Source organism: Urocitellus parryii, chromosome 7, assembly GCF_045843805.1.
Source record: "Urocitellus parryii isolate mUroPar1 chromosome 7, mUroPar1.hap1, whole genome shotgun sequence".
NCBI classification, from domain to species: domain Eukaryota; kingdom Metazoa; phylum Chordata; class Mammalia; order Rodentia; family Sciuridae; genus Urocitellus; species Urocitellus parryii.
Genome location: NC_135537.1, coordinates 159,035,717 through 159,057,621, shown reverse-complemented (window position 1 = coordinate 159,057,621; position 21,905 = coordinate 159,035,717). Strand labels below are relative to the sequence as shown.

The following is a 21,905-nucleotide window of genomic DNA, read 5'->3' as shown; positions in this document are numbered from 1 at the left end:
TAATAACAGGAGTATTTAAATTAATGCCACACTGTCAATACCCATGGTAGTAAGCAGCTTAATGCTGCTGTTAGTACTAATGTTGCCCCTTCCTGCCTTCCATGAACTCAGCTGAGAGGAAAGCAGGTCCATAAAAGCAGGGGGAGGAGGAGACATTTAGAAAAGTTCCCCATCCGGGAGGAGGGCATCCTCAGAGACTTCTGAAGAGGTGCTCACTGCCTGGCCTCTTTTGCCCAGCCATGGCAGCTTGTGAACACGAACGTTCAAAGCCACAACGATATCTACCTGTGCTTTCCCTTGGACTTCGCTGGTTACACAAGGAAAATTCAAGAGACAGAGTCCTGCTTCCTGGCCCTGTGGATGAATAGCTTCCGCTGATCTAGGAAGTCACCTCCCAATGGCCAGCAGGCCCACTTTGCAAATGCTCTTGGTCTTCCCCTTGTTCTATCATTTGGTAGGGGTTTTGCAAACCCCCTACCCCACCAGCTCTGTGCTTCAGGGCCTTGATGGCAGAACCAGGAAAGGGTGGGAACAGGCAAAAGGTGCCTTTCTGGGGGTAGGGTGCTTTCCACAAAAGATTGGTGGCCCACTCACTAGGTTGGCTGGATATGTCATTTAACCTACCAAGATTTCTAGAGCATTACAAGGGTAATGCTAGGGATACTTACATAGCACATGGATGGATACATGGACATAAATGCATTCAACCACTTTCCCATTGATTCCATTCTACACAACACTACTGAACACCTACTGTGTACCAGGCTTTCAGATAAGAAGCCAGTTCCTGCCCGCAGGAAGCTTATAAAACTCTTGGAAACAGTCTAGTGAAGACTGTTATGAGAATGCATCTAGGGCTGGGGATGTGGCTCAAGCGGTAGCGCGCTCGCCTGGCATGCGTGCGGCCCAGGTTCAAACCTCAGCACCACATACAAACAAAGATGTTGTGTCCGCTGAAAACTAAAAACTAAATATTAAAATTCTTTCTCTCCTCTCCTCTCTCTCTCTCTCTTAAAAAAAAAGAGAATGCATCTATGTGTTTATTATGTACAGGTGTGTGTTTATGGATGTATGTGTACTTATGTGACTGTACACATGAGGCCTCATGTGGATGTGACATGTGCACATGTGTGTAGACATGTGAATGGCACATCACATGTGCATGTCTGTATGCCTGTGGAGGTGCCCATGAAGGACATGCAGGTTTACAGGTGTGCATGAGGATAGTGTGGGCATATGTGAGTGCATAGCACATATGCAGGTGAGCATGAGAGTGTGTGCGTACTGCTGGATTTTGTGTGCACACCTGTGACCCCTTCAAACCCATCATTTGAGAATTCAAATGATGTTGGGATGGACTCCAGCTCGAATGTCCCCGCTGCTCATCATCTGGTCAGGCCACCTGCATCCCTCCCTCCCTCTTGGCCTTTGCCCAGAGATCCCTGCCCTGGGAAGGGGATGGGAGGGGCGTGGTAGAGAGTGGACCTGGATGTGAAGGGCAGGGAGGTCAGCGGACATTCTTGCTGATGACGGCTGTGTAGGGAACCAGGCACCCGGGAATAAACTGAAGTCAGAGATGGAGACCTGTGTAAGAGAGTGAACCCTGCGGCGGGCCGCAGCCAGAGAGAGAGGAATGTGAGCCGCACTGGGGACGCCCTGGCCCCTGGGCCCACAGAGTCCGAGACCCATGCGCAGCAGCCCACCCCGGCACTGAACGCCCGGGTAGGGTGGGCCGGGGCGCGTAGAAGCAGCAGCGGGGCTCGCGGGCGCTGTTCTCCGCAAGCCTCCCCTCCCCTCCTCTAGGCTCCCCACCCGGAGGCTGCCGGGCGGGCGGGCGCGGTTCCGGGGGTGGGCTGGCTGGGCGGGGAGGAGGCGGGGCCGCGGCACTGGCTTCTCCAAGAGGCTCCCGCTCGCAGCCAGAGCGAGCAGAGCCTCGTCCAGCTCCGGCAGGCGGCGGGCGCAGGAGCGCAGCTCAACTCAGCCCTATTCGCTAGCGCGAACTGAACTGCTAGCCTAGCGCTGCCGCCGAAAGGCGGTGATGGAGGCAGGTGCTGCCGGCCGCACCATGGACTGGCCGCGCCTGCTGCTGCTGCTGCTCCTAGGGGTGAGTGCGTCGGAAGGAAGCCAACTCCCTTTTCCCGCATCGGAACCCCAAGGGGAGCCAGGCGCCACCACCCAGGATACAGAACAGAACCTTAGAGTCCCAGATGCTGGAGTGGGAGGCGGGGGAGGAGCTCCGAAGCCGGGACCCATGGCTTCTGAGTGTAGAGGCGACCCTGAGTCCCAGGGCAAGACCCGCGCACGGATGCCGGTCCTTGGGTACCGTGGGCGGTGTGGGGGGGGGTGTTGAGGGAGCTGGGAGGGGTCTCTCAGGAGGAAGTCATGGGGCTCTCGGATATCTGGGTTCTTTGGAAGAAGTCACTTGAATGCTGGGATCCCTAGGGTCTTTCCGCCTCGGCATCAAGGTCTCTAGGGAGTCGTGCTACCAAACCAAGGCTAGAGGAGGGGTAGTGAGACGGGGACTAGAGATGTGAGGGGCGAGCGGGGCTGGGGCGGGGACCGGAGACGAAGGGATGGAACAATGGGGGAGGAGGTTAGAGGGACTGGAAGCAGAGGGGACAGGGAATGGACAATGGGGACCGGCCAGACAATGGGGGGGAGGGGCGTCGGAAGGAGAGGTTCGCGGAGCGGGAGAAGGGTTTGAAGAAGGAATAGAAGTGAATCGAGGAGAGCAGAAAAAGGACAGCGAAAAGAGAGGTAGAGAGGTGGAAGCAAAAAGGAAATCAGAGGGAGAAGCGAGCACGGACTCTAAAGTGGTCGCGGGCTGCCTTCCCACTGACTGACAGTGGGAAGAAAAAGAGGAGAGGCACGAACATTTCCCGCGTGTTCCAGCGCTCTTGCCCGCGGCCTCGCCCAGTCCGGGAATTGCGGCTGGGTATCCTGGGCTGGGAAGGGAGCGCCCACTACGCCTGGGCAAACCCGCTCCCCGCGTTCCCCTGCAGCCGGCGGACTCCGACGACCGCGTAGGCAGTTTGAAGCAGCGTGGCGGACTGGGTGGGATGGAAAGGTAATCCCCCTTATCCGGTCTGGCCGCGGTCACATCTTGGGGTGCAGAGTGCTGGGAAGCACAAGGCGGTGACGGTCCCGGAGCGCGCAGTTCCCAGCTGCGCAGACAGGAGGTGGCCCGCAGGGGGCACTGCGGGGCGGGGGATTGACATCCGCAGCTGTGATCGCGCCTAGGGCTCCGCACCGCACCCCTATTTCCATTAAGTTACAAGACCACAGCGCCGCGCCCACCTGGTTTCTTGGGTTCTTGAGCACAGCTGGATCGGGATCCTAACAGCGCCCAGCGCAGCTTTGGATACCGCTGAGCCGCTAACAAGGAGGGGGACTCCGACGACTGTGTCTGGAGGCGTTGACTTGGCAAAGGTTGTCAACTTCTCCTCAAGAGCACCTGAGCCCTCAGGGTAGTTCTAACAAGATCTTCAGGAGATGTGACAGGGTGCATAGCCATGAACTGAATGCCCTGGAAGGTTGGCAATCGAAGTGTCTTCCTCACCCTCCCTGCCACCTTCATCTTGTATCTGAGCACTTGTACCTCCAAGTGCCCATTTTACTGATAATGAGACTGAGGCTCGGAGACTTTAAACGACTTGACCAAGATCTCAAAGGAAGTTGGGTTAGAGTCAGGGCTGGACTCCTCCTTGCCTGATACTCCCACCTCTCAGGAGGCAGCTCGAAGTCCCAACTCTGCCTAAGAGCTGAGTTTCATGGCTGGGAAGGGTTGACACAATGCCAGGCGGTGGAATGTGGTAGTGGGTGGACAGAGATGCTCTTCTGGCTCTGGCCCTATTCCTAAAGCTCAGCCCCAGTTACCTGGAGCTGTCAGTACCTGTGGCTTTGTCTGGGGATGTGGGAGTGACTGTAGGCGCATTTGCTGACTAATGCCGCTGTGTTTCTTGTCCGAAGGCGGGGACCGCAGGTGGAAAGGCAGGGAGGAAGGACTGGGGCGGCCTCACCGAAGGGTGAGGGCGCAGGATGTGAACCTGGGCTGGAGAGAGTGTCCTGGTGGAAAGGAGAGGCGCAGAGGGAAGGGAGCTGGAGTCCTGGGGGGGCTTGAGAAGGTGGACCACGCGCAGAACCTGCGGACCGCGGCCCCTGCGGCTGTCTCCTTGGCCTCCACTCGGGGCTGCTCTGTATGGGCGGGCTCTGCGCACCGCGGCCATCCGAGTTTCTTCTTGGGCCGTGGCGAGAGTGCTGAAACCAGAGCGCATCCCGGCGGGTCTGCTGGCCGGCCGCGCCGGTAATGGAGGCACTTTGTCATTCAGACGTCTGTAACTGGAGACGCTGGGCTGGCTAATGTGCCTAATAGGGATGCAGCAGGGAGCGCAGCAAATGAGCGGGCGTGAGTAACCCGGCTTGGGTGGAGGGTGGGTGGCGAGGCGACTCTGGGAGAGAAATAACGCCAACCCCTCTGTGCCAGCCCAGTCTGGCTCAAGGGCCTCCTTCCTCCCTAGTGGTCCAGGTGGGGAGGTGGGGATAATAGAATGTGTTGAGTGCCTACCACGTGCCTCGCACTGCCCTGGATACTTTGTCCTACGTTATTTAATTCTTAGAAGGTGCCAGCAAGGTACCGTTTCCTTTTTACAGTTGAGGTAGCAGAACCTCGCAAACTTTCAGGCGAGACCAGGCTCCCCCAATTAGTGAGGAGAGCCTCTAAGTCTTTAGTGCCACGAATTGAGAGCCGCTTTTCCCCCACGCAGCACTCCTGCCCCCTCAAGTCTCCGCACAGTGTAGTCCTAGGCCATTAACTCTTATCTACCACCCACAGCTCAACCACTAGCACAGAGGATGAGGGGCATCTGCCAGAGCCTCCCTTCTACAGAAACTCCAGATACTTGAAAACCTCTCCCAGACCTGGCAGCAGCTATGCTCCACTGGACTGCGGAGCTTTCGCTAAGGCTTGGGTGATTAGGACTGACCACAAGGAAGCATCCATATACTTTTTTTTTAACTCAAGGGCACTCAACCACTGAGCCACATCCCCAGCCCTATTTTATATTTTATTTAGAGACAGGGTCTCACCGAGTTGCTTAGAGCCTCAGCATTTGCTGAGGCTGACTTTGAACTTGCCATCCTCCTGTCTCAGCCTCCCGAACCATTGGGATGACAGGTGTGGCATGCATATACTTTAAACAGTTTTCTTGTGTTTCCTCTTAATCCAATTTTTAAAATTAAGGTTCTTAAAAGCCAGTTCATCTAAGGGTACTTCCAACTTAGTTATCAAAAGCCCTGACACGGGGACTAGGGTTGTGGCTCAATGGTAGAGTGCTCACCTAGCATGCATGAGGCACTGGGTTTGATCCCCAGCACCACATAAATATAAAATAAAGATATTGTGTCCACCTAGAACTAAGAAATAAATCTTTTTTTTAAATGCCCTGAAATGTCAGAAATGAAAGGCTGTATACATTCTGGAAAATGGTAAATCATTCCATCAACTCTGAAATGAATAAGGGTCATAAAACAAATTGCAGACAAATGTGTCTGTCATTTTAATCAATCAATCATTTTGGGTCTGACTTTGGAGCACTTGGTCTTAGCTCTAGTCACCCCCACCCTGCTTGGGATACACCCCCACCTACGGTGTCCTGCCTGGGGTCAGCAACTCAAAACACTAAAATAAGCTTTTTCTTTCTTTTTTAATTTCCTTTTTCTTTTTCTTTCTTTCTTTTTTTTTTTTTTTTTTTTTTTTTTTGATACCAAGGATTGAACCTAGGGGCAATTAACCTCTGAGCCATATCCCCAGCCCTTTTAAATATTTTATTTAGAGACAGGGTCTCACTGAGTTGCTTAGGGCCTCACTAAATTGCTGAGGCTGGCTTTGAACTCTCAATCCTCTTGCCTCAGCCTCCCAAGCCACTGGGAATACAAGCAGATGTCAATGTGCTTGGCTAAGCTATTTCTTTGATAAGGAGCATTTACTGAATTCCCACCATATACTAGACATATTTGCATACATTGTTTCAGCATGTTTCAGCAACCCTGTGCTGTAGTCATGAACCCAGTGTTTTAGATAGGAAAGCCCAGATTAGGGAGATTAAGTAATGTACCCAGAGTCACAGAGCTATAAGTAGCAGATCTAGGATTTTATGATATAGGGAACATAAAACAAGCACAGGAAACACATAACCACTAATTATGTACCCCCCCATTCCAAAGTCTTGAGAGGACAGAGAGTACCAAGTACAGGGAGAGCAGGCTTCTTGGTAGAAAGGCTTGTCTTAAGCTAACACACCACCCACAAGTACCACAGACAGATCTCTCAGTTATCCAGAGCCCAGGTCCCTACTGGCCTCAATTAACTGAAACACAGCCAGAGGCTACAAAAGGCAGCAAGAAAGACATTCAAAAAGAGAAAAGAGGGGTCCCTCATCATTTCCTACTTGCAGCAACCCATGAGGCGGGTGCTGTCATGATTACCAAACGGTGTGGAAATGGAGGCACAGAGAAATTCAAAACCTGTCCCTTGTCACAAAGCCCCTAAGTGACAAGCTAGGATTCAGAGCCCTGGAGACAGCAGAGGAGGGAGGCCCTACAGCTCGCACATTTGGCTCAGAGAACTGCCCCTCCCTGCTCAGTTCCTCCTTCACACCTTTTCCCCCAGGTCTGTGGAGGGACTCTACAAATTCCGATTAGGCCTAACAAGTTAGGATCCTGTGGGAAGGAGCTGTTTCAGGTCACATCCTGGTAGCTGCTAGGAGTGCAATTGATACCTTGTCAGGAAGGGAAGAGATAGGAAGAAAAAAAAAAAAAAAACTATGAAAAAGCTGACAGGGGAACTCAAAAAGACAAAAGTGTGGCAATTTGGGATAAAGAACACAAAGAGCATCACGGGCACCAAAGCCTAGAATAACTGCTGGTGTAAATAGCTAGCGAGTCCCCCGAGTCCTGAGAAACCAGGAAGGCTTGCTCTTGACACAAAGAAGTGTGCAGCTGCTACCGTGAGGATGAAAAACTTCAGGTGATTACAGCGGAAACCTTAACCCTGAGGGGACTCAGCCATTGAGAATCCCCCCCCCCCAGTGCTAGTGAATTGAAGTCAAATGATATTTTCATATTCTTATATTCCATAAACATATACACTGGGTACCTATAAATGTGCCAGGAGCTGTGTCAGGCACTGGGATAAACTTATCCCCTGAAGCCGGTGGTTTAGCAAAGGAGTCTGTGAAGTGTCACAGTGAGCAAGGCAGCTCTGCCTCATGTGAGAGGTGTGTGGGGCGAATGGAACCATTTCTTCCTCAAGAAAGTGACATTTAAGCAGAGCCCTAAGCAATGAAAAGAAATCACAACAGACTGTTCTGGAGCCTGCATCTTACCCCAGACTCCAGGTCTGCAGATGTTCCCCTGCTGACATCTGGGGAAAGACGGTGGCAGCACCCGTGAGTCCCCTTCTCTGCTGCCTGTGTCCTCACTGCCAGACTCCTGGGGACCATGGCTACCTCTTAGGCTGATCAGCTTGTGCATCCTCTGCCTCTTCTCTTTCCTTTCCTATCAAACCCTGGTGAGACCAAAGGATGTCTTAAAAGACTGCAGGTCATGGAGTTTCTTGACCTTGACCTGACCAACACGGAAGCAGAGGAATGCCCCAAATGACCTTGTAAAGCTCCCCTCTGGTCCCACGATCCAAGAGCCTATGCTTCTCAGCATCAAATAGAGGCTGCCCAGTCTGGAGCCAGCAAAGCAGGCTTTGGAATTTTATTGGAATAAGTTGCGCTTTTTTTATTTTGTTTTAAAGTAACAGAAATTTAAAGCAAGCCTCCAGCAGCCCCTCCCCCTAGGGAGTCTAGTGCTAAATTGTTCCATCCATGAGCAAAGATGCTTCAGTGGCAGGAATCTGACTCCCCTTTCCCCTGGTTCCAGCTCTGTTCCCAGTGGCCACATGGGAGGAATAGAGATGGGGAGGGCTGCTGGCTGGAAATCAAACCCTGGTGGGGTAGGGCTGCTGGGTGGTGAGAGCAGTCACTGTCTCATTGATGACAGGCATCCCTTTCTCTCTGTCTTGGCACCAGACTCCTACCTGTCAGCTGGTCCTTTGCCCTGGCACCAAGCTGTCACCATCTCTATCTATGGAGAGATGATAACTCCAAGAGGGAGATCTGGCCAGGCCGAAACTCCCTAGTACAGTTAGGATTTGAACCCAAGACCCTAGCCCTCTGCTTCTGCTCTTGGGCTCAGACACCTCCCCTTTGATATTTAATATATGGAGTTCAGACCCTGAGGAAGGTGCTGCTAGCCTTTGTTAGAAAAAGGTCCTCCTCTGGGTAAATGTATCCTTGCAGGTGTGAAGCTTAGCAAGTGGAGTCTGGGCCAGATTTCAGCTCTGCTCCCCCCGCCCCCCCCCCCATGGCTAGGGTTTCTGTGCAAGCTGCAACCTGTCCAGTCATCCATGACACCCTACCGGAAGGCCCTCCATTGAGTCTCCAGCCACCTTCCCCATGTGGTGTGTCCTTAGGATTCCAGGTGGGGCTGTAACCCCAAGGTGAACTTTGCAGAAGGTTCGTATCCCAGGCTCTGACCTCACACTCCAGCAGCCTGCAGGGGCGCGTTGTCCCCTACTGCCTTCCTTCCCGCCAGCTTTGATGTGCCTAATGCTTCCCTGGTGAGCTCATCCCAGCCCAGGTGGTTCCAATAGAAGGCATTAGGAGGGGGCCGTTTGATCCCCCCCTTGGAAGACACCCGCCTTTCTCTTGCCAGTCTGACCCTCTGATCTCCCCCCAACCTAGGTGTCCCTCGGAGGTGCCCAGGAGCCGTGTTCCACAGGCCTGTACACCCACAGTGGCGAGTGCTGCAAAGCCTGCAATGTGGGGGAGGGCGTGGCCCAGCCCTGCGGAGCCAACCAGACTGTGTGTGAACCCTGCCTGGACAGTGAGTACGGGTGGTGGCCAGGAGAGCAACCCAGGGGAGCCTGGGCGCTCTGCCTCCTCTCCTCGTGGGGGCCCCTGCCCACCACTGTAGAGCAGAGAGGAGACGCTGAGACTGGGTGAGGGAAATGTACTGAAGGAGGAGGGAGGCCTGGTGGGGGACCCCCGTGGGGGGGTGTTCCTTCCCAGCTTCCAAGCAGAGAGGCCAGTAGAAGACTGTGGCCAGGCATCCAGGAGAAGCTGATGCTAAGACCAGCTAAAAATAACTTCTGCACTGCAGAATCAATGGCTGCAACTTACCCTCCATGTATGGGGGGGTGGGGAGGATCAAATCCTGGCTGCTCTGGAGACTGACCTTGGGGGATCCTGGGAAGGTGTGTCTGCCTCCCTCCCCCACAATGATTCTCCAGCTTTGACCAAGGAAGCAGAGCTTTCCTGAGGCAGCAGGGATGGGGGCTGGAGGCTCCAATGATGGCCGGGGGGGGGGGGGGGGGGCAGGGAAGGAGGGCATTGTGGCCATTCCTTCCTGGAACTTCCCTCAGGAGGAAAGAGAACCCTTCTTTCCGGGGCTGCTGGATGAGGGAGGCAGAGGGATGATGGGTCTAGGCCCCTTGGCCCTGGTGTTGTCCAGGGTCTGAATTCTGTGCCATTTTGAGTCAGAAGTCTGGATCTGTATTGGATACCTCTGTGCTCAGTGGCTGCCTTGGGCCCACGGGCTCAAGGACCATTTCCTATCTGCTGCCAATTAGATCCTCCTGTCTTCTTGGCATTCAATACCTACCCCCTTACTTTTTTTTAGTACCAGGAATTGAACCCAGGGGTGCTTAATTACTGAACCACATCCCCAGCCTTTTTTTTTTTTTTAATGTTTTATTTAGAGACAGGTTCTCGCTAAGTTATTTAGGGCCTTGCTAAATTGCCGAGGCTGGCTTTGAACTCATAATCCTCCTGCCTCAGCCTCCTGAGCCACTGGGATTACAGGCATGTGCCACTGCAGGGGGCCTCCCCTTACTTTTTAAACTCCCTGGGAACAAGGGTATAAAGCTGGGACCTCTAAGGCCATCTGCTGGCTAGTCTGACCTTGGGATGCCACCTCCCCTGCTCTATCCTCCAGGCAACTCCTGTGTTCCCCTGAACACACTATCTTTCCATTGCCATGCTTATGAATTCTGTGATCCTCCAGTTCCATCCCCAGCACAGGAACACCTGACCTGGGTGGGAAAGCTTTGCCACCTTGCCATCTGGCACCTTCCCTAACCCTGGTCAAACACAGTGGGTCTCCATTCCAGGGCAGGGTTAGTCACATGGGTATCCTGGAACAGCTAAAGTCTGCCTCTCTCATTGCCAGCCTACGGCTCTCCTCTCTGGACCTATCCCCTAGGATGGGACCCCACTTCCTTCTGTAGGGGATCTTTGGCAAGAGGTCAGGTGGGGACAGGACTGGGAAGTCCAGGGTCTTTGTGAAGGGAGCAGAGGCAGTTCAGAGACATTGCAGGAACCTTCCCATCCTCCCCGGCCCTTCTTCCCCTCCCTCCACCCCCTGCCTCCTCCAGCTGTGTTAACAGGCTGCCTTTACAAGCCCACTTTATGGGATGGAAACCCCAGTGGACTTTCCCTCTACCCTCAAAACGTTTCCACAAGGAAACCTATTAAGCCCTTGCCTTCATGCTGTGCCAAAAAAGACCACATTTTTCACACCACCTAAAACCCTCTCCCAGGAGTTTTCTGCTAATTTCTGTGTTTTACCAGGAGCAGGGCTCTCCTCCTCCTCTCCAGTGTGACTAGAACCTGCCCCCACCTACTGCCAGATAGGACCCTCTTATGTGTACAGATGGGACATCCTGCCTTGGTGTTAGAAGTCCTTTCGGCTACCTACTACCCAAATTCACTGAACTTATCACTGCCCACCCACAGGACCCAACCTTATATATAGGATCCCTGCTATGTATAAAGTGCTTTTACCATGGGACTTCATTTATTCCTCACTACAACCCTTTGCATGGAGATATTATTCCCTATAATATAGAGAAAGAAAAAATCTCAGAGGGGTTAAGTAGAACACCCAGAGTCACACAGCTAATAACTAAAGGAAGCAAGTTTGAATCAGATCTTCCTGCTTCCCAGGAAGAGAAACACAGGGTTCCTCTGGGGGAACTGATTCAAAACTAAAGTATTCCCACTGGCTCTTTCCCTCCATCCATTCTTCTCTCTCCTGTTCCAAGTGAAAGTGCCTATTTCACTTCTCTCCAGATTTTCTTTTCTTGTGTCTCCATCCCTGCTCTAAGATATGACTCTGTGCTGCACCCAGTCTCTTGATGCCTTTGGGTGATGTTGAGACCGGCCTCCAGCGGGTACCCATTTCCCTCCCATAGCCTTTCTACTTTTGCTTCCACATTCTGAGCACTCTGTCCCTCCCTGATTCCTCAATCTATGCTCTCCCTACCCTTGGAATCAGGATAGGTGCTCCTGGATTCAGACTGGCACAGAGTTCTCCACCCAGCTCCACCCCTGCCCCCACACAAGGAGGCAAGTATCCTGGCACACCCCACCTCCCCTTATTCTGAAGCTCACATCCATTTGTTAAGTGAGCATTAGTCAAGAGTGAGTTTGGAAACCTCCCTTTACGCCAGCTAAAAGGGTGGAGGACCGTTTAGGCAAGTCCTTCTTGCTTTTTAACTCCAATCCCTCCTGCTGTATTTGAACTTTCTTGCTTAGAGTGCCATCCCCACCCTCAAGAACCAAGCCCGTGGGCAGGTAGTGTGGGTAGTGCATGGGTGGGAAATTCCACTGTCTAACCCTAGTCACTCCCAGCACGCCACACCTGAGCCCCCACCTGCGGAGAGGGATGGAAGGGCAATTGAAGCACAGGCTCCCCAGTGGAAGGCCTGTCCTGCCTGGGCTGGGTTCACAGCCTAACTCTGGCCTGCGGGGAGGGCTGGGTGGGAACCAGGCTCAGACAATTCTTTAATCATGCTGGGAAGAAGAGATACAGGGCTGAGAACTCTCTAAGATGATTTGCCAAGGAATTTACAGGCACCAGCTGAGTTACCGGGTGACTCCTCAGGGCCAGAGCTTCTGAGCCCTGGAGGATGGGGCTCCTGGCCCCTTTCCCAGTCCCTGTCACCAGCTTTCTAGGGCTGGGATCAGGGTCTCTAGGGAAGAGGGTGGGAATAGATGAAGGGGAGAACTCAGAACTAGAGAGTTAAGCACCTGGCCGGCGATGGAGAGGGAGGGACTCCAGATCCTGCATCCCAAGTGCCCAAAGAGCAGATGACTAAGTTTAGTGTCCATTGCTTCCCTGCCGGTCTCCCGACCCTCAGGTGTGACGTTCTCTGACGTGGTGAGTGCCACCGAGCCGTGCAAGCAGTGCACGGAGTGCGTGGGCCTGCAGAGCATGTTGGCGCCGTGCGTGGAGGCCGACGACGCTGTGTGCCGCTGCGCCTATGGCTACTACCAGGACGAGATCACCGGCCTCTGCGAGGCGTGCAGCGTTTGCGAGGCGGGCTCGGGCCTCGTGTTCTCCTGCCAGGGCAAGCAGAACACCGTGTGCGAGGAGTGCCCTGATGGCACATACTCCGACGAGGCCAACCACGTGGACCCGTGCCTGCCCTGCACCGTGTGCGAGGACACCGAGCGCCAGCTCCGCGAGTGCACGCGCTGGGCAGACGCCGAGTGCGAGGGTGAGCGCAGGTCGCGAGTGGCGCTGGGGGAGTCTCGGGAAGGGCGCCCTCTGGAGGTCACTAGGGGCCCCGCCAGGTCTTCTAGGGCAGGCTTGTGACCTCCAGCCAACAGGCACCCTCCCCAGCCTCAGTCCCTCGTGTGAGCAGAGGGAGGAGGTGATTCCGATCCTATCTCACCGCAGGACCCCTTTCGCTATTTTCTTCTTTGGGCACAGTGTTGGGAAAGCCAGCCTTCTCATCTTCTAAGGCGCAGTTACTACATTGTAACTCATGTTCTGGGACCTCATTCATCTGTGGCTGCCGGCCAGTAATTGGATGGGCAGCAGACAGTGGCTGGAAGGGGGCCACCGCCTTCAGAGTCCAAAACAGGGCATGTTCCACGCTGAGGCAGGCTTTCTGAACTGGAAACTGGAGTTGGGACCCTTTGGCTGTGAGTCCTGGGCTAGGTCCATGGGGGCTTTGGGCTCTAGGACCTGGGATAGAATTCACCCTGTCACTTCAGGGAGGTCACTCCTGTCTCTGGACCTCAGTCTCCTCACTAGCCTATGGTTGCCAGGGTCACCGAAGGTTAGGGAACACATGGTGAGGGTGGCCCACTTCATCTTGTTGTGTCTGGGGGCACCCAACAGTGGCGGTTTTCTGAAGGTTGAGATTGAATACAGAGAATAATAAGATCGTGGAGGAAGGAGTTCTGTGGCAGAAAGAAGGGTTCTGTGGCAGGCATGGGGTGTGGAAGTCTGTGGACAAGGTAGGGTACAAACAGAGGGGAGCTGGGTGTGCCCGCCTTGGCCAGGTCTGGGGCCTTAAGGAGATGGGAGGAGGAAGCACCCTGGGAATCAGGGCAGAACTGTTTTGTTGGTAACGTTCACCGCAGGGGGAGATGGGAGGCTCTTCCACTGCCAAGAGAGATTGGCAGTGCCTTTACATTGTTTCCATCATCCTGTGGCCACGCACCCATTAAGCTGCTTCCCCTAGAGAACTAACCTCAGGTTGCCCTCACTCTGAGCAGCAACACAGTGCCTCCTCCAGCTGGATGGGAGAGAACTAGCTGGGGCTCCCATCCATCGGATGAGGCAGGCAGGGGCCCAGCACCTAGTTCCCAGCTGGGGCAGAGGAGAGTCCCAACTTCAGAATTCCCAGTCAGATGGGAGCTGAGCACCCTGGCCCCAGGGAGACTCCATTCTACCAGGACTCTGACATACCCAATACTCTGGGAGGACTGCTGGGGATCCGAGCTGAGCTCCCCAGGGAGGAGGGTGGAGAAGGCTGTTAAAATGGGAAGAGGCAGGGAATGTGTTTGCAGCTTCCTTCATGAGGGAGGGGAGTGAAGGAGGATTGGGGCAGAGACCCCCCGGGGGGGGGGGTTCTGGTAGAGACTGCCAGGGGCCAGGAGACAGGCAGCTGGCAGCTGGCTCCAGGCAGAGCAGGGAGGCAGCCAGGCAGCAGGCCACTGGGCAGCACAGTTCCATGGGCAAGTCTGGGCTAGCAGCGGGGCCACCTAGTCCAGGGTTCGGTTAGAGCCAAGAAAGGTGACAGTGGGAGGAGGGGTGAGCTCTGCCTTTTGGGGCATTCACAGCGTCCTCCCAGATGCCATCTGGCTCTCCCAGCCTTGAAGGGAGCGGGTACCCCTGAGGGGTGTATTTACCCCTGTCCTGGCCCCCTTTCAGCTCCAGCCTCTGCAGGGTTAAATGTTAACTCCAGGGCAGAGGGTCCATTTCAGGAAATGGAACCTGATTCTCGGCTGAGTTACCCCCTCCCCTCCAGTACACCACGCTTTCCTGCCTAGACATTTCAGGTATCAACAAGGTGACTCACCCACCCTCAGGGCAGAAGTCTCCCTATGAAGTTTAGGAGAGGTAAGCTGGTCCCTCCTTCCACCCCCCCAAGTCTGATAGCTTCAATTCCGGAAATGGCTGTCAGGACCTGCGGAGGGCTCTGTGGGTTGGAATGCTAGTGGACTGGCCACATCTGGATCTCATCCCCCACCCCCATCATGAGGGACCCCAGAGGTGAGGGAAAAGGCCCCAGGCATTCAGCTCTGTCTTTAGCCTGGCCTGCCCCTTGACTGCCCCCTCCCGGCTACTCTTGTCTCTGTAAGGGCCTGGTTCACCCCCCAGCCCCACCCATGCCCCTTCAGCCTCTGGGTCTCGGGTATCCATCCCAGCTGAGCTAGATCTGCAGCCTCTGGGTTCCAGCTGCCACCCAGTCTGCCCCAGTCCCTTAACAGGTTATGAGAAGACCCTCCCCAGTCTAGTACCCTGTCTGGGGCTCCCAGAAGAGGGGCTGTGTCTTCTCCACTTCCCACCCCTCCTCCCTCCACCCACTCCCAGGACTGGGTGGGGGAGGGGTGGGTGGAGCAGCAGATGGCAACCCTGTCCCCACTGCCAGTCAAATGGGTCCCAAACTCACATCTGGAGGCTTACCCCCGAGAAGGTGCTGAAAATGAGGACCTTTGAAGCATCTTGGTCTTGAGCCCACGAGGCCTAGAAGACTGGCGGACAGCTTAGACTCCAACTTGGGTGGGCACACTGGGGGCTGGGAGGGGCTGAGCTGGGAAGCAGGTGCCCTCGCTTTCACCCTGTTGGCATGCCCTGTCTGTTTTTGTTCCCTGCCCCAGGCGTGGGAAGTGAGGATGGATGGGGTAGGCACCTTCGCCCAGACAAGTACCCCCAGGCCATTCAGAGCTACAACCCCTAGCACGGCCCCTGGATGGGGGGTAGAATGGAAAGTCCCACCCACTGTTGCCAGGAGGTGCCAAGGCCCCTGCCAGGGAGGCTGGCAATACCTAGTTGACATGAGAAGGCCTAAGTGGGTGGCTGGGCACAGTCTCCCTCCCCTAGAGCAGTGGACAGTACCTGCCTTGCAGGCCTCGCTCTACCAGTGCCTGCTTCCTGCCAAGGAGCATCCTGGCTATCTGACACAGTCTTCCCTGGGTGGCAGGGCCAGGCGGTATGGGGACAGGGCAGGAATCAGAGGCTACTCACTGACAAAGGGCCACTAGGAGGGAAGCAAGCCAGCTACACTCCACCCCCAGTCCAGGCCTGAGAGACAGGAAGCTGAACGTGCCCCTCTGGGAGGTGCAACTCTCTGACCAGGCCTGAGTGCCCTTGTCCCTCCTTAGGGCTGTGGTCATCTAGACACTCTGGGGCCAACTTGAGGTTTCCCTGTGGCTCAGGCATCTTTGCATGTTCACCCCACACCAGGCTCCGGAGTGCTCAGGAGGGGCAGAATGGAGGTCTAGGTCCACTGCCCAAGATGGAAGGGAGCTTAGAGACCATTCCTAATAATAGTCCCATACTCTAGATGGGGAAATCAAGGTCTCACCAGGGACAGAGCTGATAGGGATCCCGGTCTCCTGGCTTGTAACTCTCGCTGTCCTCCACCAGCATGACATCATGCACAACTCCCAGCTCCCACCCTGGAGCACAACAGCTTGGTGCCCGAGCACCCAGAACCTGGGGGTGGGACCTCAGGAAGAAGCAGTGGAGTGGGTCAGACCTAAGGGGAAGGGTCTGGAGGGGACAGGGCCTTCACTCCTGCGCCCTTGTCCTCTAGAGATCCCTGGTCGTTGGATTACACGGTCCCCGCCCCCGGAGGGCTCAGACAGCATGGCCCCCAGCACCCAGGAGCCCGAGGTCCCTCCAGAACAAGACGTCATAGCCAGCACGGTGGCAGATGTGGCGACCACAGTGATGGGCAGCTCTCAGCCTGTGTTGACCCGAGGCACCACTGACAAGCTCATCCCTGTCTACTGCTCCATCCTGGCTGCTGTGGTTGTGGGTCTCGTGGCCTATATTGCCTTCAAGAGGTAAGAGGGGCACCAAGGGGACAGAAAGCAAGGACATTTGTCCTCAAGGAGGGCTTTTCCCTGTCCTTGACCTGAAAATACACACCCTTTGGCGGGGGGGTACCTGAGGATTGAACTCAGGTGTGCTCAACCATTGAGCCACATCCCCAGGTTTGTTTGTTTTTTTTTTTTTTTTGAGACAGGGTCTTGCTAAGTTATTTAGGGCCTTGCTAAGTTGCTGAGGTTGGCCTCAAACTTGTGATCCTCCTGTCTCAGCCTCCCAAATCGCTGGGATTACAGGCATGTACCATGGTGCTGGCATGTGAACCCTTTTGGCTCAACGCCAAAGCAGGCTCACCCTTACTCACCCACCACTGTCCCACTGTGGGACATGGTAGGTCAGGAGGGTAAGGGAAAAGTATGCCCTATGTTGTCCTGGCTCCAACCACCCCTGCCCCACTCCCAAGCTGTTCCCTTCCCTCCCTGACTCCCACAACCCCAACTGCTTGTGCCCTTATTTCCCAATTCCGCTCACCCCAAAGCTACCTGGATATACCTGTATGTGTCTCTTCCCATTCTTATGTCACCCCTGGGCTCCAGTGGCCCATATCCAGGAATCTAGGATGAACAAGGACTCCTGGAAAGCATTAAATATATTTTCCACTTTTTAAAAATGTTGTTTTGTAGTTGTAAATAGACTGAATGCCTTTATTTTATTTGTTAATTTTTACGTGGTGCTGAGGATCAAACCCAGTGCCCCATGCATACTAGGCAAGCGCTTTGCCACTGAGCTACAACCCCAGCCCCATTTTCCATTTTTTCAGGTTTGTTTACAAAACTGCAAAAAAGACCAATATCTTATTGTTTTTTCCTTGTGGAACTGGAGGTGGAACCCAGGGCCTCCCGCATGCTCAGCAAGCTTTCCCCCACTGGGCTCCGTCCCAACCCCCCCCCCCCCAGACCAGTATGTTCTAAAACAAAGAGTAACCCCCCCTCCATTATCTCCCCCAATCTTACTCCTCTTTTCTTTGGAATCCGTTTGGAATGTACCCTTCCCAACCATTTTCTGTGCATTTTGTTTATATAAATACATATATAAAAAAACTTCTTAAAATTGCATGTAAACACATAGGGTTTTTGATTTAAAAAAAAAGCCCCAGGGGATCACACCATACATAGTCTATGAGGTACTTTTTCACTCTGTCCTCCTCAGGAGAACTTTACTTGGGACATAGATTATCTGGACGTTTGGAACCATGCATCCGATAATCTGGATGGACATTGTTTAGTCATTTTCCTCCTGATGGACATTGGGTTTGTTTTCGGGTTTTTGTTATTGCTTATAAGTGCAGAGGAGATCCTTGGACATATCATTGCTCACATGTGGGAGTATTTTAGAAGGGTAGATTGGGAAAAGTGGAATTTCTGGAAAGTTGTTTATGATGCCCCACAGATTCCTGAATGTTTCTTGCCCACTTGCAAAATGTCCCCTACCCTTACGGAGCTTTCCCTGTGTGCAGGGGGTGCAGATATGTAAGGCAACAAGACACTGTGGGGACCTTCCATGCCCCCCAGGCCCCTCCCCACACATTCAGGGTACCTCGGCTATACTGGCTAGTCCAGCCACTCACTCTGAGACCTGGCCTGTCCCCTGGCTCCAGGTGGAACAGCTGTAAGCAGAACAAGCAGGGCGCTAACAGCCGGCCTGTGAACCAGACGCCCCCACCTGAAGGAGAAAAACTCCACAGTGACAGTGGCATCTCTGTGGACAGCCAGAGCCTGCATGACCAGCAGCCCCACACGCAGACGGCCTCAGGCCCTGGTAAGTGTCAGGGTAGGGCAGGCGCAACTGAGGCAGGACACCTGGCATGATGGAGATCAGACTATAGGAGGGACTGCCAGAGGGGCTGGCTAAACTGTCTTTGTAGAAGGCTGGGAGAGGCTGGGAGAAGGGAATGGGAAAGAGAGGTCTTTTCCAACGGGGCATCTTGGGAAATGGAGGCTTTTACTAGCTGAACATTCAGACTCATCAAGCTAATTGTCCCCCCTGGGGGCTAATTACTGCCCAAAGTAGCTGCAATTAGCCTCCTGCCCTGGACTTCTGGGGAACAAGTGGTTAAGTATGTACCCTAATTAGTGGCCCACAGCCGGACTCCAGGACACTCGCTGCAGTTGTCTGGAGCTGAGGAGCCCCGTCTCCTGCTCTGCCTTGGGCTCTGCCTTGGTTAATTGCGGGGTGGGGGGGGTGTAGGGGGCAGGGGAGCTGTGGGTGAGGGAGGGACGGTGAGTCAGCATCCCCCAGCCCCCACCTGGCCCTGCCTGCTTCAAGGAACTCATCTTGGCCATCCCTCTGCCTCTTGCCCCAGATTGTGGTGAGAATGTCTTGGCCCTTCTGGGCCCCCAGGCCCACTAGGGCTGGGGCGGGGACGGGGGCAGGACCTGACTTCTCTGGGTTCTTGGCAGCACTCAAGGGTGACGGAGGCCTCTACAGCAGCCTGCCCCCAGCCAAAAGGGAGGAGGTGGAGAAGCTGCTCAACGGCTCTGCTGGGGACACCTGGAGGCACCTGGCGGGCCAGTTGGGCTACCAGCCTGAGCACATAGACTCCTTCACCCACGAGGCCTGCCCTGTCCGTGCCCTGCTTGCCAGCTGGGCCGCCCAGGACAGCGCGACGCTCGATGCCCTCTTGGATGCCCTGCACCGCATCGAGCGACCCGACATTGCGGAGAGCCTGTGCAGCGAGTCCACGGCCACGTCCCCTGTGTGAGCCCACCAGGGAGTCCCTGCCCTGCCCCCATGTTCTGAGGATGGATGCTCCAGCCCACCCCCATGGAGCCCATCCCCCCTGGGGTGGGCCAGCCTGGCAGAGCTGAGCTCCTCTGGGCAGGGCCTCGAGCCCAGGCCCCCAAACCACAGCCCTGTCACTGCTCCTGTGTGGCCCCCTCGCTTCTGATCCCATTCCCTCTCCAGCAAGAGAAGGGAGCCTCCCTACCCCTGCCTCTCACCATCTTGGGCCTTCTCCTTCCTTCTCCCCACTGCTGGGTGGGCCAGCCCCTCCCACCTTAGCAGGTGTCCTATCTGGGGGTCTGACACCAGGGATGGTATTGGCAGTGGTGACAAGCCCCCAGAGACTCAGAAAGAGGTACTAAGGAACCAGAGCCATGGACTCTACACTGTGAACTTGGGGAATGAGGGAGCATTCTAGTGGCCTAAACCCCTCCAACCCTCCTGCTCCTCCCTTCTGGCCTAAGAGGAAGAGGATCAGAGAGTCCTGTCTGTGCTGGAAGCAGGTTTGAAAGCCAGTCCACCCGCTTCCTTTTACACATAGAACAGTGAGGCCCAGAGAGGTAGAGACTTCCCAAAGCACCCAGCAATGGTGAGGTCAAATACAGGCTGACACTGTCCTCTTGAAATGAGGGACCTTAGGTTTTACTTGAGGCTGGGTGAGGGGGATCAGATGACCTTCAGGGAAATGTCTTGAAGCCAAGTTCATTCCAGCCTCCACCATCTCCAGGCCCCTAACCAATGTGGAGATGGATGTCTGCCCTCCATCCTGATGGAGTCAGGTCTGGGGCTGGGGAAAGGGGTTCCACCTCCCTCTTCCTGTTCCCACTCAGGCTTATCCATGGGAAGTGGCCTTAGTATGTTGGTGCCCTCTGCCCTGGCACAGACCTGGAGCCAACACTGGCCCCTAGAATCAGCCCTAGGGGTCAAGGACTAAGGACCCCCCACTTTGCATTGTGCGAGTGCACAGGAGTGCGCATGCGTGCGTGCACATGCACACCCAGGATGGGTCATCTTGCTTTTCTCCACAAGTTTTCTCTCTCGGGCCGAGACTGAATTCTGTCAGGACCATTGCCAGAGAAGCAGGAGAGGGAGCTGGGGCTGTCTTCCGTCGCCCCCAGGTTTGGCGGGCCAAGGACCGACCGACCGCTGAGGCTTGAGCTGGCGTCTGTCTGCCAAGGGCCTGTGCGTGGAGGAATGCACCCCATCCTCCCCTTTCCAAAGCACGGGTTTGGCTGGGCCCAGAAGCTTGCAGTGAAGAAAAGTGGGCCAGTGGGGGTTAGGGTACAAGAAGGGACACAGTGGGACCGGGAGGACCCTGTGAGGGAATGTTTTCCTTAGCGTAGCCAGAAAAGGACCACAAGGTCTCACTGATGTCTTACCCCCTCCCTGGCCTTTTGTGTTTTGCTTGCTGTTGGAATGAGTGCGGCTCCCCCTATATTTAGCATGAAGGAGCCCCAGGCAAGGTGTGCACGGACCGCCACCCCTCCCTCATCCAGGGTTCTCCCATCCCTGCGAAAGGGACTAGGAGCATTGCACGTGATGGCATTTCGTCGACCTTAATCTGCGATGAGAGAAGGGACCCCACCTGCTGGCCCCTCACCTGAGCACCTGGGGAGTGGGACAGTCCGAATGTATTTATTTTCCTCCCCAGCGGCAGGGGAGGGGGTGGGGAGCCGCAAGTATGTTTTAGCATGTGTTGGTTCTGGAGCCCCTCCTGCCTCCCTTTGGGCTGGGATTAAACCCTTTTGACCCTACAGCTGGGGACTGAGCTCCAGACCCCCCCTGTCACCCTCCCTGTCACCTCCTCTTTGCATCCTGTGTAATCATTTCTTGGGCCCTCCTGAAACCTACACCTAAAACATAAGTGATGAGCATTAAATAGCAAAGAGAAAAAAAAAAAATAGTGCAAAGAGATTTTCTGGGAATCCCCGTGGTTTGAGTTGGTTGGGGCTGTGGGATGTCTGGGGCCCCGGGCATCATTTCTAACTCAGTGAATTCCTCTCCTACTTTTTCCTCCAAGAAATCGGGGGCGGGGAGGGAGGGGGGGGCTTTATCAGGAATCCAGCAAGCTCACATATACAGCCCTGAAGCTCATTTAAGTGCGGGTGGGGAGGAGTGGAGGCCCTTCGCCCCCAGATTGTAGAGAGGGAAAGTAAAAATGGCCATACAGGAAGCTGGCCAAGCTGTGAACTTGACCAGATGTCAGAAGTGAAACTGACCACAGGAGAGCCAGGGGCTTGCTAAGAAGGCCAGGTCACCACCTCACAGCTCCCAGCCACCCACGTGGCCTGTGAGACACGCACACACAGAATCTGGCTCCAGATGGCCTGGTGGGAGGCTGGCTGGCCTGGCCTGGAGTCAGACAGGCAGGTCCCTCCCTCCTGGCTCTCCTGGGCAGGTCCTAACCCCAGGCTGCTGCCTGCCTGGCTGTGGGACCTGCCTGGCTCAGACCTGGGAACTCCTGGGGCTATAGGGTTCCTGGTCCCAGGCCTGTGCCCCACTCTGAAGCTGGCTGGGCAGGTGGTCAGAACTGCTTGGTCTCTGCTGTTGTTTGTCCAGGTCCTCTCATGGGACTGGCTGTGGTCATAGGGAAAGGCTCTGGGAATCTTGTTCTTCCCAGGAAGAACAACACAGCCTTCCTGATTTCCAGATCCAAGGAGAGGGGTCAGCAAGGCCCAGCCAAGGGGTGGAGGGGAAGGCTTTTTGTCTCCCACCTCAGCCACACT

The 21,905-nt window shown here is 55.0% G+C and overlaps 1 protein-coding gene across 1 annotated transcript; it reads left to right on the top strand.

Moving 5' to 3' along the window:
* The first annotated feature begins 2,000 nt into the window (after positions 1–2,000).
* Ngfr (nerve growth factor receptor) lies at positions 2,001–20,177 on the top strand. The gene is made up of 6 exons (XM_026387076.2): positions 2,001–2,104; positions 8,790–8,931; positions 12,248–12,607; positions 16,163–16,415; positions 18,056–18,216; positions 18,858–20,177. The coding sequence occupies exons 1-6, from the start codon at positions 2,039–2,041 to the stop codon at positions 19,157–19,159; spliced, it is 1,284 nt and encodes a 427-aa protein (XP_026242861.1). The 5' UTR covers positions 2,001–2,038; the 3' UTR covers positions 19,160–20,177.
* Positions 20,178–21,905: the final 1,728 nt, after the last annotated feature.

Coding starts and splice junctions, on each gene's coding strand:
- Ngfr (XM_026387076.2), top strand. CDS start 2,039: ATGGAGGCAGGTGCTGCCGGCCGCACCATGGACTGGCCGCGCCTGCTG. Junction 16,416..18,055: donor GCCTATATTGCCTTCAAGAG/GTAAGAGGGGCA, acceptor CCCTGGCTCCAG/GTGGAACAGCTGTAAGCAGA. Junction 18,217..18,857: donor GCAGACGGCCTCAGGCCCTG/GTAAGTGTCAGG, acceptor GGTTCTTGGCAG/CACTCAAGGGTGACGGAGGC.